Source organism: Podarcis muralis, chromosome 13, assembly GCF_964188315.1.
Source record: "Podarcis muralis chromosome 13, rPodMur119.hap1.1, whole genome shotgun sequence".
NCBI classification, from domain to species: Eukaryota; Metazoa; Chordata; class Lepidosauria; order Squamata; family Lacertidae; genus Podarcis; species Podarcis muralis.
Genome location: NC_135667.1, coordinates 41,392,576 through 41,412,166, shown reverse-complemented (window position 1 = coordinate 41,412,166; position 19,591 = coordinate 41,392,576). Strand labels below are relative to the sequence as shown.

The window sequence follows — 19,591 nt, the reverse complement described above, 5'->3', positions numbered from 1 at the left end:
GGCTCTCAGAGTAAAAATACAAACACACACACCGTTATAATAGACAGTCGGGACTAGGCATTCCCCGCTCCAACCAAGGCTTTAGGGAAAATGTGGGTTTTGAGGAGGATTTTAAAGAAGAGAGGCGATATCACAGAGGTGTCCTGGGAAGCAGTTCCTAGCAGAAGGGTGATCAAGGAAAGGTAAAAGAGAAAAAGGTTGGATGGTTAAGTCCAGTCAAAGGCGACTATGGAGTTCTGGCGCTCATTTTGCTTTTGGGCCGAGGGAGCCGGCGTTTGTCCACGGACAGCTTTCCGGGTCATGTGGCCAGCATGACTAAACCGCTTCTGGAGCAACAGGACACCGTGACAGAAACCTGAGCACACAGAAACACCGTTTACCTTCCCGCCGAAACGGTACCTATTTATCTACTTGCACTGGTGTGCTTTCAAACTGCTAGGTTGGCAGGAGCTGGGACAGAGCAACGGGACTCACCCCGTCACGGGAATTCGAACCACCGACCTTCTGATTGGCAAGCCCAAGAAGTTCAGTGGTTTAGACCACAGCGCCACCAGCGTTCCCGATCGAGGAAAGATTACCATTGTTTAAGGAAGCAGGAGTCCTTGAGACAGCGATAGGAGACGAAGCTGGACAAGCTAGGATAGCTCACTTGTTAAGTACGAGACTCTTGATCTCAGGGTCGTGGGTTCGAGCCCCAAAATGGGCAAAATGATTCCTGCATTGCAGGGGGTTGGACTAGATGACCCACAGGGTCCCTTCCAACTCAACAATTCTATGAAGCGAAGGCCCCAGGTAGGAAAATGAGAAATAAGGAGAGGACAAGGCCATAGAGGGTTTAAAGGCGAGGTGAGAAGCTTGTGCAGGATCTGGAAGCAGACATGAAGGCAGCGACAAACAAACTCATCTCCTCATCAGCACAAAGAAGCCTTCCCCTTTTCTGATCTTTCATATTTGTCAGAGCTGAAAATCCCTGTTCACAACAAGATATTGTGGAGAACTATAGAAAAATAGCCAATGCTCTTGAAAAGAGGCATGGCTATTGTTCCTGGTTGTATACACTGAAATATTTAGATGTTTCTTTGATTGTCCTTGAATCTTCCCACTCTTGCCATCCTCTCCTGCCACACCAGCGTGGTGAGACACACCCTTTGAAAACCACTGACCTAGGGTGTGGTTTTGCAAAGGGGGTAGAGAGGAAGGGCTGTGTTTTTGCAGAGAAGCAATGCGACTGAAAGGGACGCGGGTAGCGCTGTGGGTTAAACCACAGAGCCCCAGGGCTTGCCAATCAGAAGGTCCGCGGTTCAAATTCCCGCGACGGGGTGAGCTCCCGTTGCTCAGTCCCTACTCCTGCCAACCTAGCAGTTCGAAAGCACGTCAAAGTGCAAGTAGATAAATAGGTACCACTCTGGTGGAAAGGTAAACGGCGTTTCCGTGCGCTGCTCTGGTTCACCAGAAGCAGTTTAGTCATGCTGGCCACATGACCCGGAAGCTGTACGCTGGCTCCCTCGGCCAAGAAAGCGAGATGAGCGCCGCAACCCCCGAGTCGGCCACAACTGGACCTAATGGTCAGGGGTCCCTTTACCTTAATGCGACTGAGAATGGGAGGGTGAGGGGCAGGGGAGAGAAAATCAGAGATAAAACCAGGTTGCTCTTATTTCTCCACAAAAATAACAATGTTCATGCAACCCACGAAAGTCTTCTCTTAGGTGAGACATCAGGCCCAAGACGGAATTTTTTTTTATTTCAGCTCCTTAACCTGTTTGTTCTTTCTGGATGTGCTTGCAATGCATCAACACAACAAGGGCACTGAATTCATGACAATTATGACCATGCTAGAAAGTGTTCCGTCATAACCTTGAGGTGTGCGTATTGGGTTCATACCTTTCTCGTTCAGCTCAAAAGTCTGGATGATTTCATGAGCCCGCTGCAAGCTGGCTTCCTCGCCCTGGTCGTGGAGAAATTCCTGCAGTTCCTCAGATGACAGCACGCGGTCCTCGCCTGAGTAACGGCGAAAGATCTCCTCCAGCTCAGGACGCGCCATCAGCCGTGTGCAGAACTCCTCAATCTCATATTCCTCCAAGCGATCGTTGTTTGATCTGTCACACTCCTAAGTGAAAGAGCGAAGGAGGAGTTAAGTAAATTGCCAGGGGTGGATGGATCAGAGGAAATAGCAATTGATAAGCTCGGGTGGAGACAGGGCTGTGTATTGTTGTTGTTTTTTAAAAGGAGGGGTGGAAGAAATAAGTGGAAATTCTGCAAAGAGTACAAAATGTGTGGATTTAGTGTACATACAGTGAGACCTCGGGTAAAGTACTTAATTCGTTCCGGAGGTCTGTTCTTAACCTGAAACTGTTCTTAACCTGAAGTACCACTTTAGCTAATGGGGCCTCCTGCTGCTGCCGCGCCGCCGGAGCACGATTTCTGTTCTCATCCTGAAGCAAAGTTCTTAATCCGAGGTACTATTTCTGGGTTAGCAGCCGGCCTGAGAAGGGATGAGGGCAAGACTCACACAGCAGATAATTCAACCCAAGGTGGCAGTTGCCATCTCCCCTGCTTTTCTTTCTTTCTTTCTTTCTTTCTTTCTTTCTTTCTTTCTCTCTTTCTCTTTCTTTCTTTCCAACGTCTACTCTTTTATTTTTCAATTATTTTATTTATCATTTTCAATTTTATACATTTCAACAATCTTACAATCATTTTAACATTTCAAAACTTGACTTCCTTCCCCCCTCTTTCTGCGGTTCCTTAAAATTATTTTTTATATTTTCTGCGTGTCCAAATTTGTTCATCTGCTTTAAATATATACTCTTATAAAACTGCAGGTTATTACAACAATCCTGCCAGTGTTCTCATCTGGATAATCCCCTGCTTTCACTGTGTAATAATTTTAAAGTCTCTCCCCCGTCCTTTCTGCCTCATGCTGAGGAATGTGGTTCTTCCTCAGACTAAGCCGCCCCTGCCTTTCCACAGCAGCTAGAAATTATTTTCCTCGTCGCAAAGAAGGCCAGAGGAAACCCGAGAGACTGTTCCGGGAGGAGAGGCAGAAGTTCAAATATTGGCTCAAAAGAATCAGCCCAAATTTTGGCTGCAGGGCTCTCGTCTACCATTATTTTAAAAGCGTTGACATCTCATAAAGGCAAAACTGGCAGCGGGGGAGTTGGGAAAGCACAGAGTGTGTTTGCAAGAGAGACAGAGCAAAAAACAAAAAGGTAAAGGACCACTGGATGGTTAAGTCAGTCAAAGGTGACTATCGGGTTGTGGCACTCATCTCGATTTCAGGCCAAGGGAGACGGCGTTTGTCCACATACAGCTTTCCGGGTTATGTGGCCAGCAGGACTAAACCGCTTCTGGCGCAACGGGACACCGTGACGGAAACCAGAGCGCATGGAAACACTGTTTACCTTCCAACCAGAGCGGTACCTATTTATCTACTTGCACTGGTGTGCTTTCGAACTGCTAGGTTGGCAGGAGCTGGAACAGAGCAACTGGAGCTCACCCCGTCTTGGGGATTTGAACCGCCGAACTTCCGATCAGCAAGCGCAAGAGGCTCAGTGGTTTAGACCACAGCGCCACCCCTGTCTCTTTACCTTAGAGACAGAGCACCCTTCATCTAACCAAGGAGGTGTGCAGCTAGAGCCAAGCAGGTCCTGAAGTTGGAAGCAAGATGGCATCTAGCGTACAAGGCCAGGAAGTACCTTGAAGAGCCTGTAGGCGTAGATGTCGTTCATGTCTATGTTTATCATCCGCAGCATGTTTTTGATTTCTTTGAAGCTCATCTTATTGTCTTTGTTCTTGTCAGCCTGGTGCAAGATGTCATGGATCCAAGTGGAACCTGAGGTAAGGAAAGAACAAAAGGGAAAGGGAGGCACCATCCCCGGGAACTAAGGTAACACGTCTACACCCAGGAAGAATTATAATGAGGGGAATTTTGCAGTATTGCAGAATCAGGAACCCTTCAGCCTTAGACAAAAACAAATTTCCTGGAGCTAAGCTGTTAGACAATGCAGAACTAAGGTCTTGCAAGGAGGTATTAGCTTTGGTAATGTTTTGAAAATGCTTCGATTAGAACAGGGGTCTGCAACCTTTAAGACAAAAAGAGCCACTTGGACCTGTTTCCGAAGAAAAAAACAACTGGGAGCCGCAAAACCATTGCGACATTTAAAACAAATATATCTCCGGAGCCGCAATCTGACAGCGGGCGGGAAGGTGACGTCGGGATGGTGAGCGACTAACGCACGCACCGCCCCCATGCGACGTCACAGCCAGTACAGCGCCCGCCACAGTGGGGAGAGATTCTCCGAGGACTGGAAGAAATTTACAGAGTATATCAAAAATTTCTGTGATGAGCAAATAACGTTCGTTGGCTTTCAAGAAGCTCTGTGAAATTACTGTTAGAAATATTGTTTAAAAAATATGATGTGATTAAGAGTATTTGAGTGCAATATTATATTGGGAAATGTGAGACGAGGATAAAAAAATAAACGGAAAATTATCAGACAAGCTGAGGGAAGTTCTGGAAAAAGGGGTTTAAGTTAAAAATGGATATATAATTTTGTAAAAATCTTTTTTTTGATGGAAAATCTAATAAAAAATATTTATTTTTTTAAAAAGGGAAGTCGAACGGCTTCCGCTGCATGTTTTTCGATTTTCTCCAATGCATTTGCAGCCAGCCCTTTGTGCCTCAGTTTTTGAACGTTTCGGAAGGCAAAAAGTCTTCTGGAACGGATTACCGTATGTTCGAGAATTGAGGTACCACTGTACCTCCAATACACTACCAGCTCACAGATTTAAACAAGCTCTGATCTCACCTTCTAGGAACCTTCTCCAAATGCGGTTCCACAAACCATTTAAAGCCTGGGCCTTGTCGCTAAAGCTCTTCCCTGTAACAAAAGCTGCAGGCCGGCCCTTCTTTGTGGCAGACTGAGGCAACTGCCTCAGGCGGCCAAAATGAGGTATCAATGAAACGGCAGCAAATCGTTAAGTTATTTGATTTATGTTTCCTGGCGCCTAAGTACTGACACAATCGCTGCACTCAAGCGGCTTTGACAGGAAAGGATATTGTTCGAGCTTCTCTCGCTGGCTCATGGCTTCGCCTCTGGCCATCAGTTTTGTGAGCCCTCGCACCCATCGCTGAGCGTCGTCCACACTCCGGGCAGCTAGGTCCAGGTTTTTCCGCTTGCCCCTGAAGACAATGGTGAAGCATTGCTGCTCGGGGAAAGAGCCGCCGAATTTCCGAAGCCCCTCCGACTGATAACCTTCTCGCACGCTTTCGATGTGTAGGATGGAGACTGGAAGACAAGACAGGAATGCAGGCCCGCGTACAGAAATCAGGGACAGAACAAGATCCCAGGCTGCATGCTTCGGGCTTGATCACTTTGGTGCACGCATCAAGGCTGTTGGTTTAAAGTTAACAATCCAGTTCCGATCTCCAAACTCAAGTCTTAGCAACATCACTGGGGCTTTTAAAAGGCTGCAGCTCAGGGCCACATTGCCACTGTTTGGGGGCAGGATTTGATCACATACTGGCAAATTACAGGTGACTGGGAGGTAATGTGCAAGAAACCTGCTTCTTCAAAAGCAGGGTGGATAAAAATCAATTTAAAAAATCAACAAAATCGGATTTTTTAAAATTTAAATTGGATTTTTAAAATAAAATGCTTTTGGAGGAAAAATCTTTCTAAAGATAGTTTTCTATTTACGTTACATTATACTCCAAAGGCTATTCATTAGGAAATAAGGATTTGTTTTAAGTTTTTCATGTGCGCTAAAACTCAGTCTGAGTATTGTTTTTTAATTGTTTAACCACATCAGTTAACAAACATGGATACATATGCTATAATGTTATTGTTTTAGTTAAATAAATTGTTTAAAATGCTATTAAGGAAATGATTGTTTTTCTCCTTCCAATAAAGTACAACAGAAAAGCTGTCCAAGTATAAACAGTTAACTTACTAAACCTCACAATAAATTTCATAATTATCTGTCTAGGTATTTCTAACAGTATAACCAAATCAGTAATTTTTGATATAAATGTAAAAACTACTCTGAAAATTTATTATTCCAAAAATGAAACCTTCATCTGGTTGTAAATATTAAGATTATACCAGCAAGAACGAGTCTTTCTGTAAAAAAAATGATTCAGATCAAGTCTTACTAACTAGTGATTTAAATCAAATCCACCCTGTTCAAAAGATTAGCCTTTTTTGCAATAAGGAAAATGCACTGTAAAGTACGGGACAACACTTGCTTTGACACAACATCATCTAGCCTCCTTGCACACAATTCAGGCAAATGCTCAATAAAACAGGTGGTCTGAAACACTATCCAGTCAGAATTATATTATGATTACCCATGCTTCATCCAAAGGTCCCAGGGCTTTATTAGGACTCAGCCACGCTAAAACCTGCTTTTTAATAGTCTTGGCAATCCACAAAAAAAATTTAAAAATCCAAATTGCCTTTTAATACATCATAGAATTGTAGAGTTGAAAGGGACCCTAAGGAACATCTAGTCCAGCCCCCTGCAATGCAGGAATATGCAGCTGTCCCATATGGGGATCGAACCTGCAACCTTGGCGTCACCAGCACCATGCTCTAGCCAGTTGAGCTATCTAGGCTTTTGTAATTCAGCATGAAAGAGTGGGCTTTCCTAGGAAAACAGCAGGATATAGATATATATACACACATATATCTATATATATCTCACATGCACTGGGAAAGTATGGAACTACACAGGGCAAATGTTAAGTGTGGATGAGCCCTTAAGTCTCTGTGAAACAATACAACAACAATTTATGGCTGGGTCCCCCCAGCCACTCTGGGCGGCTTCCAACAAAACACTAAAATACAATAACCTATTCAACATTAAAAGCTTCTCTAAACAGGGCTGCTTTCAGATGTCTTCTAAAAGTTTGGTAGTTATTTTTCTCTTTGACATCTGATGGGAGGGTGTTCCACAGGGCGGGCGCTACTACCAAGAAGGCCCTCTGCCTGGTTCCCTGTAACTTGGCTTCTCACAGGGAGGGAACTGCTAGAAGGCCCTTGTCGCTGGACCTCAGTGTCCAGGCAGAATGATGGAGGTGGAGACGCTCCTTCAGATATACTGGGCCGAGGCCGTTTAGGGCTTTAAAGGTCAGCACCAACACTTTGAATTGTGCTCGGAAACGTATTGGGAGCCAGCGCAGGTCTTTCAAGACCGGTGTTATATGGTCTCGGCGGCCGCTCCCAGTCACCAGTCTAATATCTTCCTCAAACAACCAAAAGGTCATTGCCTCAATCGCAAGACTTCTTCCCCACAGCAGTATATGTGACATTCTGTGCAATGCTTCCAGACCTTTGCCGGCTTTCAACTTTCATAGCTGTTTTTAGTTTATGGGCCTGATAAAACTACGTTTACGACTACCCTTTATTTTTTCATTGAAACATGTGCACCTCCCCTGTCCTAGACAGTCGTACCTTGGAAGCTGAACGGAATCCGTTCCAGAAGCCCGTTCAGCTTCCAAAACCTTCGGAAACCAAAGCGCGGCTTCCGATTGGCTGCAGGAATCTGCCGCAGCCAATCGGAACCCCCGTCGGGCGTTCGGCTTCCAAAAATAGTTCACAAACCAGAACACTCACTCCCAGGTTTGCGACATTCGGGAGCCAAAACGTTCAGGAACTACAAGCTGCTTGACTTCCAAGGTACGACTGTACTGGGATACATCTCACTCATTTTAAAAGCAGCGAATTTGCAAAAAGACTATTTTACTGGACCAATATCGCTCCTCCCTCTGCCCTCTAACCAAGTCACACAGCAGGAGGGGAGGGGAGGGCTCCCATTGTGCCTGCACACACTTACAAAATTGTACACGGAAACCCTCAAAGCAAGTTGCTAAACGACATTTTACAGTACTCGTTTGTCTGCAAATTCTTCTTGCACCAACCCATCCCAAAACAAGCTTTCAAATTCCATTCTGTTCCCTACTCTATTGTCTCTGGGGGTGGTCAACCAAGGAAAACAAACCAACCCACACCTTCCCTTGCACCACACCCTGACTTAAGTGTTAATGAGCCATAAGTAACTGAAAGTTGAAGTCGGGTTCAAGGAGCAAGTATTTCCTGCTTCGGGCGAGGCACTAGGTTCAAACCTTGCCTCTGCCATACTCAAGCTGAGCTTAGGGCTTGGTCACAGTTATTTTTAACGTCGTTCTTTCCAGAGACACACACACACAGCCCTGGAGGGTTGGCCAAAGGTGAACACAGCTCTGGGGCCAAAAACGACGTTAAAGTACATTTTCAAAATTAGCAACAAAAAGACCCTCCAAACCCAGTACAGTGGTACCTCAGGTTACATTCGCTTCAGGTTACATACGCTTCAGAAATAACCCAGAAATAGTGCTTCAGGTTAAGAACTTTGCTTCAGGATGAGAACAGAAATTGTGCTGCAGCGGCGCGGCGGCAGCAGGAGGCCCCATTAGCTAAAGTGGTGCTTCAGGTTAAGAACAGTTTCAGGTTAAGAACGGACCTCCGGAACAAATTAAGTACTTAACCTGAGGTACCACTGTACAAATTTGTGGGAGCAGGACTGCATATCTTGTCATCGGTGACGTCACCAGCACTATCCAATAGTTGCCTGCATCAGTTGCATTTCAAACAACTCAGAAATCTGAGGACCAAGCGAGAAATGCCATCCGTGAAACAGAAATCGGGCGAATGGCTCTTAAAAAGTAAATGGCAGGTGCTGTGTGGGATGGGGTGCTTGCCCCGGATCGGGACCTCAGCAAGGGAAAGCAGCTGTGATCCTTTCCTCTCCACTGTGACAGAGATTGGGACTCTTGCACCTGCTATCTGTATAGCAATCAGGCCCTTTTCCCAACATCAGATCCTTCTATACTTATTTGTTCAGCGCATAGAACATAACCAGCCTCTATGTCATCCCTGAAACTGATAACCTTTCTTTGAAAATGCTGTTCAGCTGTTGCAAACATTGTGCTGTTTCCTGTTATTCTCTTCCATTCTTTCTCTGAGTCTTGTTATCTTTCTCTCTCTCTCTCTCTTCCCCTCCCTGACATCCAGTAACAGAACATTTCCCTGTGTTTTGTTTTCGCCTCGCTCCACCCGGACACAGTGCAACAAGGCAGTGTGCTCCCTGCAGTACAGCCATGTTGCTCTATGCAATCTAAGTTAAACTTCCCAGGAAAAAAAAATCCAATTATTCTTTACCGTATTTATTTTTTTAAAAACCCACATCACAGACCACGTCCTATGGCGGAACGTAAGGGCCGTGGTTGTTATACATTACAAAACCATTTAGGAGTTGAGGAGGAAAAAAGAAATACCAGCCCTCCATGCATTTAGTTCTTGTCGGCCTGGATGCTACCACACAGCTTAAGAAATTCACCTTTTGAACCTCTGCAACCTCCCCTTCGCTGATGCCAACAACTAATCTTTGGCAAAAGTGGCACAAAATGCTGCGTCTCTCAAGCCCCATCCTTTCAGAGTTCCATACAGGTTTCATATCCGACTTATAAACTAAACAGAAATCCGAAGCCCTGGTGATGGACAGGCAGAGAGGGGCACAGCATAAAACGCTTGCACAAGATGATCTGATGCCAATTTCGTTTTTAATCGTTTTAATCCCAGGCGAGACAAAAAGTCTAGCAAGCTGTTTCCACTTGCAGAGAAAAGATAACAGGGGAATCAAAGCAGGCGCAGGGCTGTAGCTCAGCAACAGAACATCTGCCTTGTGTGCAGAGAATCCCAGGTTCAAACCCTATAAAAGGTAAAGGTAAAGGACCCCTGGATGGTTAAGTCCAGTCAAAGGTGACTATGGGGTTGCGGCGCTCATCTCGCTTTCAGGCCGAGGGAGCCAGCGTTTGCCCACAGACGGGTCATGTGGCCAGCACGACTAAACTGCTTCTGGCACAACGGGACACCATGAGAAGTGCCAAAGCGCACAGAAATGCCGTTTACCGCCGCATTGGTATCTATTTATCTACTTGCACTGGTGAGCTTTCGAACTGCTAGGTTGCCAGGAGCTGGAACAGAGCAACAGCTAGGTTGCCAGGAGCTGGGACAGAGCAACAGCAGCTCACCCCATCACAGGGATTCGAACCGCCAACCTTCTGATCGGCAAGCCCAAGAGGCTCAGTGGTCTAGACCACAGCACCACCTTACAGACCTTCTTGGGTGTTCAGATCAGCAGAGAAGACCCTCTTGGTAGTTCTACTTCCTTCGAGCTTGTGGGCTGGTGGCCTATAAGAAGGCAGTCTCTGTGGCAGTCCCTAAATTGTGGAATTCCCTCCTCACATCTGGCACCTTCACTACGAGGCCTTCAGCAGATGCTGAAAACACGCCTCGTGTTGTGTGTTTTCAGAACCCACCCTGTTGCTTTTCCCCCCGGCCAATGAATTTTTATTGAGTTCCAATTTCTCTTAACAAATATCAGATTTAATCCATAATTTAAAAGTTGACTTCCATGGTGTTGTTATTCCCATTCTTTGCTGCATTATAATTTTATCTATTCCACAGTTCTTCCATTGCTATTACAGTGGTACCTCGGGTTAAGTACTTAATTCGTTCTGGAGGTCCATTCTTAACCTGAAACTGTTCTTAATCTGAAGCACCACTTTAGCTAATGGGACCTCCTCCTGCTGACGCGCCGCTGGAGCACAATTTCTGTTCTCATCCTGAAGCAAAGTTCTTAACCTGAAGCACTTTTTCTGGATTAGCAGAGTCTGTAACCTGAAGCGTATGTAACCTGAGGTACCACTGTATCTTTTGTTGTCCATCTGTTGCTCAAAACCTAATCCTGCCCATGATTCGATTTAATGTGCAATATTTCAAGATGCCCAAATAGGGAGTTTATTCTTTCAGGTCCATTTCATCCCTTGAACTCGACTTTGCTGTCATCTTTGCTACGTCCACATAAGTTTTTCAAAATACTTTTTCTTATGTTACAATTCCTCCCTCTTGCAACCTATGTGCACACAATGCTGGCCACTCGTTCTACGTATATCCATAGATTTTTTTGTTTGTTTCGTACATCCACCGATTAATTCTCTTCTTTAAAACATCCATTCTTGTTGCTTTCACAACGCTGAACGGGGGAGATAGGTATAACTTCCTTAGGTAAAGGTAAAGGGACCCCTGACCATTAGGTCCAGTCGTGGCCGACTCTGAGGTTGCTGCGCTCATCTCGCTTTATTGGCCGAGGGAGCCAGCATACAGCTTGCGGGTCATGTGGCCAGCATGACTAAGCCGCTTCTGGCGAACCAGAGCAGCGCACGGAAACACCATTTACCTTCCCGCCAGAGTGGTACCTATTTATCTACCTGCACTTTGATGTGCTTTTGAACTGCTAGGTTGGCAGGAGCAGGGACCAAGCAACGGGAGCTCACCCCGTCACGGGGATTCGAACCGCCAACCTTCTGATTGGCAAGTCCTAGGCTCTGTGGTTTAACCCACAGCACCACCCGCATACCTCATAACTTCCTTAGAGAATGCTTTAATGACAACTTACCCCCATTCTCTTCCTTGCCATCCTTATTTCTACAGTGTGCTGGGGTCCCACCCTATTCCTCTGACTGCAAATTGTTCTTATCTCTGAATTTTAAATTGATATAACCCACCTGGTGAAAGAGTGGGTAATAAATTTAATCATTATTGTCCCTGGCGTCTCTGGGTGGGACTGGAAATGTCCCTTTTTCTGAAACCATGGAGAGCTGTTACTAGTCAAGTGTACTCAGCTAACTGGATCACCGGCCTGACGCACTGTAAATACAGCTTTCTCTGTTGCTCCGTAGCAGTGGCTGTTCAAACATGGTCGCAACCAGAGCTGAATGCACAGTTTTTCCATCTCCTGCAGTGCAAGACAGGCTTTCAGGACCCTTAGGAAATGTAATCACTGTGTGACAATGTGCTGTACAGACGACAGCATCCCTAAGTCATCCCTATCCCAATTTTTAGTTGCCAATCTAAAGCGGATTCAAGGAAGAAAGTTATAATCTGTGTGTGCTGAAAATGCACCTCTCCATTGCGTGTTGTATGCATTTGCACACAGACTGTGCTTTTGCTTGACATCAGATGTCAAGGAAATAAACAACTATCTGACTTTTAGATGACATCTGAAGGCAGCTCTGTTTAGGGAAGTTTTTGATGTTTTATCACTTTTATTGTTATTATTATAAATATTAATATTCTGTTGGGAGCCACCCAGAGTGGCTGGGGAAACCCAGCCAGTTGGGTGGGGTATAAATAGTAAATTGTTGTTGTTGCAGCAGGTTGTTGTTGTTGTTGTTATCATTAATTATTATTACAGTGGTACCTCTGGGGATTTGAACCCGGGTCTTCTGGGTCCCAGTCGGGCACCACTACACACGCCCGCCCCCCCGGGCCCAGTGCATCAGTACAGTGGTACCTCAGGTTAAGAACTTAATTCATTCTGGAGGTCCGTTCTTAACCTGAAACTGTTCTCAACCTGAGAATCCACTTTAGCTAATGAGGCCTCCCGCTGCTGCCATGGCGCAATTTCTGTTCTCATCCTGAGGTAAAGTTCTTAACCCGAGGTACTACTTCCAGGCTAGTGGAGTCTGTAACCTGAAGTGTTTGTAACCCGAGGTACCGCTGTATTATTATTAGTATACCACCCTACACCCGCAAGTCTCAGGGTGATTCGCAACATAAAATCACAAAATATTTACCGCTAATTAAAAAAACAAGAACAACCCAATAATACCCCACTTCCCCCCAAACATCTTAAAAGGGCATTGGGTGTCAATCGGGGGGGGGGGGGCATTTTTGCCCAGTGCCTAAAGCTGTATAATGAAGGCACCAGCCGAACCTTCCTGGGGAGAGCATTCCAGAAATAGGGAGCCACCACCGAAAAGGCCCGTTTTCGTGTTGCCACCCTCTTGTGGAAGAAGTGCACGAAGAAGGGCCTAGAAGATGATCTCAGGGTCCAGGTGGGTTCATATGGAAAGAGGCGGTCCTTGAGGTTTTGTGGTCCTGAGCTATTTAAGGTTTCATAGGTCAAAATCTACTGGGTCAGATGTTGCGGGCCTGTGCCACTCAGTCTCCCTGGTTACTTAGCACAGTTACTTAGCTGCCTGCTTACACAAAACATATCCTTTGTATATCAATATAACACCACACCAGTTTCCAGCCTCTCTCTTCTGAAAAACTGAGAAAAAATATGTACAGTATATATCTTAAATATATACTAATTGAGGGGATGGGAATAGGAAAAACCACTGGGCACTAGTTTGAAGACGATAGTTCCATAATGGTGGCAATCTCAGAGGGGAAGGAAACCCCACAATGTTAGCTGAAGATAAATACGCCTTAAGCTTTATGATCTGTAATAAGCACCAGAAGAAGAGTCTTTGGGAACTATAAACATATGCAATTATCTCCTTCTTCCAGTGTAGTCCTCTCCCCTGCCAGGGTTCCTGAGTCACAATCATTTCTCCTCACCGCAAACCTCACTATGATTCTGTACTTTTTGGCTTTTAACGCCCCTGGGTTGCCTGAGACAAGGAAGAGATCTGAAGATTTGCTTATTGAGCATTCATCCTGATTTGTTTGCAGGGAGATAATACAATGTTGACTTATTAAATGAGCATATTCATTACGCTTTGTTTGCGAGGAGATTAGTTATCAACTGCATTTTCCCAGCAGTCTCCTTATTGCAAAAATGTCTGATCTGTTTGTTGCCGAAGACCTCTCAATCTGAATTTGCTGGCACGTGTTGCCACCTGAAAATAGGGACAGTCTGGAAGCGTCCCGAGTTCAAAGTACTTGAGAAAGCAGCAATATTTTTAAGTATTTCAACTAGAAGGCTTACCACTTCTAGACCTCCTAAAATTATTCTGGATTTGCTCAGCTAGTCTGGATTTGAAGAGTACGTACACAAACAGACACGCACAGATACTTACAGACATGTTTGGAGTAAGCCTTCTTGAAGCGGGTCTCAAACCAGATGGTCATTCCATCTTCCTGCAGCCGATATATTCTTTGCTTCTGTGCCGGCTTGGCCTTGACTTTCCAAAAGGGGGACCCTTTCAGCATCACCTTGATATCTTCATCGTCTGTCAGGCCTGCCCAGAGAAGAGAGAAAGGGAATGGGAGAAGCTATAAAATCCACGATGAACCCAACATACATTTCCGATCTTAAGAACACACTTCCATTCGCCAGTGCTTGATCTGAGCCAGAATTCAGCCCTGGAACTCTGTTCTGAATGCTACCCCTGAAACATAACGTAAAACATTCACATGAAAAAGAGTGCCTCTAAACGCGTGCAAAGTGCCTTTTCCTTTCAACCTCAGTCAGCCATCACTCTCTGGATTAAGAGGATTAAAAATAAATAAAAAGTGTTGCCAACTCCCAACTCCGCCACCGTGCACTTAAAAAAAAAAGCCTGCATTTTGAAAAACCATTAGAATTTCGAAATTCTCTTTGGAAACAGCACAAATCTAGTCAGTGACGCAATGTGTGGAATCCTAGTCCTTAGTGCACAAGAATGAAGCCTAGACTTTCACAACTTCTGAATCACTTTCAGGCCTGCAGGGTCGGAGGAAACGACATGGTTTACAGTAGACCAGTAGCAGATTCTGTTGTTGGCATCCGGCTGTCTCAAGTGACAATGGAGTGCACCTCTGAGGGTGAAATCAAACTGCTGCATTAGCAACACTGAAGTGACCTCCCTGGGGTGCAAGCCTGGGCAGTGTGTATGGAGATTGTGTATGGAAATCTTGGGCTGCCCAGATTACAAGACAGCACTCTTTGCCTTAAAGGTAAAGGGACCCCTGACCATTAGGTCCAGTCGTGGCCGACTCGGGTTGCGGCGCTCATCTCGCTTCACTGGCCAAGGGAGCCAGTGTACAGCTTCCAGGTCATGTGGCCAGCATGACTAAGCCGCTTCTGGCGAAACAGAGCAGCGCATGGAAACGCCATTTACCTTCCCACCGGAGCAGTAACTATTTATCTACTTGCACTTTGACGTGCTTTCAAACTGCTAGGTTGGCAGGAGCAGGGACCGAGCAACAGGAGCTCACCTCGTCATGGGGATTCGAACCGCCGACCTTCTGATTGGCGAGCCCTAGGCTCTGTGGTGTAACCCACAGCACCACCCGCGTCCCCCCTCTCTGCCTTATTGCGGTTCAAAAGAGGGCAGAACAACACACTTGGCAGCAGCTGGGCTGCAGGAATTGCCGGAAGGAGGCGTACAAGGGGCCATCCAACCGTCTTAGGGACTCCACTCTGGATTTATGTTGCATTTACTCCTTAGCCCTTTCTTCTGGGCAAACCACCCCAGAAGAAGCACAATGTGTCCCCCAACCAGAGGTACCACCCCTTCCCTAACACCCCAAAAGACCAGAGCAAGAGGCCATGCTTGAAATGGTCCGAGGCAAGGCAAAGCCGGGCAGGTGGCCACCCTGCGAGATCAGTTGCTCGGGGGGAGGAACACAACTTGGACCCACAGTGGTTAGACAGAGCCAGCCAGGCCTACCTGGTCTGCCATCTTTAACTATTGTACTGGTGGCAGTGCATCCAAGGAGATATTAGGGCTACATACATATGGCTTCCCCCAAAGAATGCTGGGAACTGTACAGTGGTACCTTGGGTTAAGAACTTAATTCGTTCTGAGGTCTGTTCTTAACTTGAAACTGTTCTTAACCTGAGGTACCACTTTAGCTAATGGGGCCTCCCGCTGCCGCGCGATTTCTGTTCTCATCCTGAGGTAAAGTTCTTAACCCGAAGTACTATTTCTGGGTTAGCAGAGTCTGTAACCTGAAGCGTCTGTAACCTGCTGCTATTTTCTTTTGGTTCTCCACCGCTGGCTCTTCCTACTGAGGTTTGATGCAAACTTTTCTGGCAGGGCGAAAAGAAGACGGAGAAGCCAAGAATCTTGAGAGGAGGAAAAAGCAGGAAATCTGGAAAAAGAATCGGTGCTTTCTGCCTGAACACTACAGAGAGGCCCCCTAATGCAAATATGCACAGATAGTTTGGGAGGGGGAGCAGAAGATAGTGATTAAGATCCTCAGATGATCTCCTGGCTACAGAGCTATGAAAACCACAAAGGGGTGGGGAACCAGGAGGACTGCATTCAGCACTTAAGCCTCAGTGGCAGGGATTAACAGACCGCATCAATGGCTGTTGTTTGCTGTTGGGCTTAGCGGCCCTCCCTGGGCAACAGTGCTAAGGTTTGTTTTATGTTTCTTCCACAGTTGACACCTTTTCCCTTCCTGAGCCCAGCTCAACTCACTCCCCGCATATTTTCAACGTTCTAGTGAGAGCTGGACCATAAAGAAGGCTGATCGCCGAAGAATGGATGCTTTTGAATTATGGTGCTGGAGGAGACTCTTGAGAGTCCCATGGACTGCAAGAAGATCAAACCTATCCATTCTTAAAGAAATCAGCCCTGAGTGCTCACTGGAAGGACAGATCCTGAAGCTGAGGCTCCAAGACTTTGGCCACCTCATGAGAAGAGAAGACTCCCTGGAAAAGACCCTGATGTTGGGAAAGATGGAGGGCACAAGGAGAAGCGGACGACAGAGGACAAGATGGTTGGACAGTGTTCTCGAAGCTACCAGCATGAGTTTGACCAAACTGCGGGAAGCAATGGAAGACAGGAGTGCCTGGCGTGCTCTGGTCCATGGGGTCATGAAGAGTCAGACACGACTAAATGACTAAACAACAACAACAACGGCGGAACTTATATTCTACTATAGTGAGCGAGATCTTGAGCACAGAGTGCGTATGGCTTTTGTTCCAATGTCTACACTGCAAGGGGTTGGAATAGATGGCCCCAAGGGTGGCCATTCTGGCTCGACGCTTATAGGATTCTATGAAACCTGGCCTGCACTCTGCCAAAAAAAATATGCTGGCTTCTTGAAATCAACACGCAGCAGCGTTTCTGGGAGTTTCCCACCCCCACGGAAGTATGTTGTCAAAGGTACTCTGTACATGCTCAAAAGCATTCTGCCCCACGTACCAACATTTTAAAAAACCACCCATATTGTGGGAAATGTAATGTACAACTGAAAGGGAAAAAACCAAAACAGCACCCGTTATTGAAATTTGGGGTTGTTTATCGTCAGTGTGAAAATGTTCAGAAAAACCTATTGTAGAAAATACGTGGTTTCGATGTGTGGAAAGCCTGTTGTAAGCGCTGCAGACTTTGCAGCCGATACAATGGTAATATGCTGCAGCAGACAGCAAACACAGAAGTAATTTATTTGGGATTTTAAATGTTCTGTACTTTTATATGTATCTGCAGGTGTCTCAAGCAAGCAAGCCAAGCTGCACACTTCTGGGGGAGGGCAATGAATAAGCTGTGTTTAGATGCCTGCCTGAAGATACAAAAGTGGATGGGGAAAGGGAATATGAATGCAAGCCGTCTGGATCTTACCATGTTGAGTGGGAAAGGGCTTTTACTCAAGTTCACCTGAACGTACGTAGAACCCTCTGCACAAATGGGGACCCTGCTTTTTCCAGCTCCTTGATTGTGTGGAAGGTTCTACTTGTGGTCAAAAGTACACAAGTCAAAGCCCCAAAAAGGGCAGATTCACATGGGGAAGGCTTGTATGCACAACCCCAGTCCATACTTTGCATGATTGTTTGTGCCAAAAAGTGCTAAAATGAAATGAAATAATTTATTATTTATACCCCCCCCCCAATCTAGCTGGGTTTCCCCATCCACTTTGGGCGGTTCCCAACAGAATATTAAAAGCACCATAAAACATTAAAAACTTTCCTAAACAGGGCTGCCTTCAGATGTCTTCTAAGAGTCAGATAGTTGTTTATTTCCTTGACATCTGATGGGAGGGCGTTCCACAGGGCAGGTGCCACCACCAAGAAGGCCCCTCTGCATGGTTCCCTGTAACCTCACTTCTCGCAGTGAGGCAACTGCCAGAAGGCCCTCGGCGCTGAACCTCAGTGTCCAGGCTGGATGATGGGGGTGGAGACACTTCTTCAGGTATACTGGGCCAAGGCCATTTAGGACTTTAAAGGTCAGCACCAACACTTTTTGAATTGTGCTCAGAAACATACTGAAACACCTCTATAGGCAGGTGAGACTTATAGAAGTACAAGTGGGATCTGCAACTAAACACTGCAGTGTGGAATGCTCCTGTTTAGGTTTCCAGCCAACCAGCCATGCCCACTTCCAGGATATTCCATTCCTTGGGAGTTCCTCATTGTACCTCAATAGTTAGTGTTCTGTGCCCATCAAACATGCAGAATCCTTATTAGTCTGTTTTGGGGTTTCCCCAACTCTGTCCTGCTTGGAGTTTTTGTTACGGATCCGTCTATCTTGAGAGACAATGGAGTATGCATCCAGGGTGAAGTCAAATCACAGCAGCAGCTATGGACAGGCTTAAATTAATGGGCCTTGGTTACTCTGGTCTATGTATGCCAATGGGTCTAACTCTGAGTAAGTCTAATGCTACCTAAAGGTAAAGGTAAAGGGACCCCTGACTATTCGGTCCAGTCGCGGACGACTCTGGGGTTGCAGCGCTCATCTCACTTTATTGGCCGATGGAGCCAGTGTACAGCTTCCGGGTCATGTGGCCAGCATGACTAAGCCGCTTCTGGCGAAACCAGAGCAGTGCACGGAAATGCCGTTTACTTTCCCGCCAGAGCAGTACCTATTTATCTACTTGCACTTTGACGTGCTTTCGAACTGCTAGGTTGGCAGGAGCAGAGACCGAGCAACGGGAGCTCACCCCGTCGCGGGAATTCGAACCGCTGACCTTTTGATCGGCAAGCCCTAGGCTCTGTGGTGTAACCCACAGCGCCACCCGCTGCCTATTTCAACCCTAAAGATTTTTGTACACACCTGCAAATACTCCGTGCCCTCCCCACAACACCTGGCTGCTTGTGGGTGGGCAGTGCTGTTTTGACTACATATGGAATGTCACTCAAACTGAGTTGGCTATTAGTACACATTGATGCTGATGCAGAATACCTCCCTCGGCCGACAGAACCGACCCCTTCCAACGTTGTGTATGTTCCATCAGAAATCGTGGTTATATTTATCCTGCTGCTTCTCCCTATGGCTTCGGCCTTTTTTGGAAGCAGACTGCAACCTGATTTCCTGGACGGCGATTAAGTGTCAGTGTTGTGCAACGTTGCAGACCTCCTTTGGGGAGGTGGGAGGGAAAAAACCCTGATGCTCAGACGTGCTGCTAGCCTGGGTGGTCAACAGAGACCCGAAGCAGAATATAACTCACTAGCAGCTACTCTCCAGCCATCCTCCTTTTTTCCCCTTTCAGGGCTGTCCTTGCAGATGTGCCAAGAGTGCCCAAGCGCACGGCCTGTCCCAAAGGAGAATCGAATGTGGTGCTCTTCAGGAGAAATCATGCCACGTGGCTTAGACTGAAAGAGCGGCTGTGGAAGTAAAAGGAGCTTTATTGGGTCCAGGGCAGGGAAGCTCAGCCCTGAGGTGCTGGATGTAAAAGGCAGTGTGCTCAGCGTGGCCAAAGGATGCAAAATACATGCTGGCTACTCCAACAGCTCCCTGGAGTTTTCAACCCAAGGAGCTACCGTATTTTTCACTCTATAGGACGCACTTTCCCTCTCCAAAAATGAAGGGGAAATGTGTGTGCGTCTTATG

General features: G+C 46.3%; 1 protein-coding gene across 1 annotated transcript in view; it reads right to left on the bottom strand.

Annotated features, from left to right (window-relative positions):
- The window catches only part of PLCD3 (phospholipase C delta 3), a 92,262-nt gene that overhangs the window by 37,699 nt on the left and 34,972 nt on the right, over positions 1-19,591 (bottom strand). The window contains exons 2-5 of the mRNA XM_077917463.1: positions 13,910-14,071; positions 5,057-5,285; positions 3,693-3,822; positions 1,882-2,107 (exon numbers count right to left, since the gene is read on the bottom strand). Of these exons, the coding sequence (XP_077773589.1) occupies positions 1,882-2,107; positions 3,693-3,822; positions 5,057-5,285; positions 13,910-14,071 (747 nt within the window). The remainder of the gene's footprint in view (positions 1-1,881; positions 2,108-3,692; positions 3,823-5,056; positions 5,286-13,909; positions 14,072-19,591) is intronic.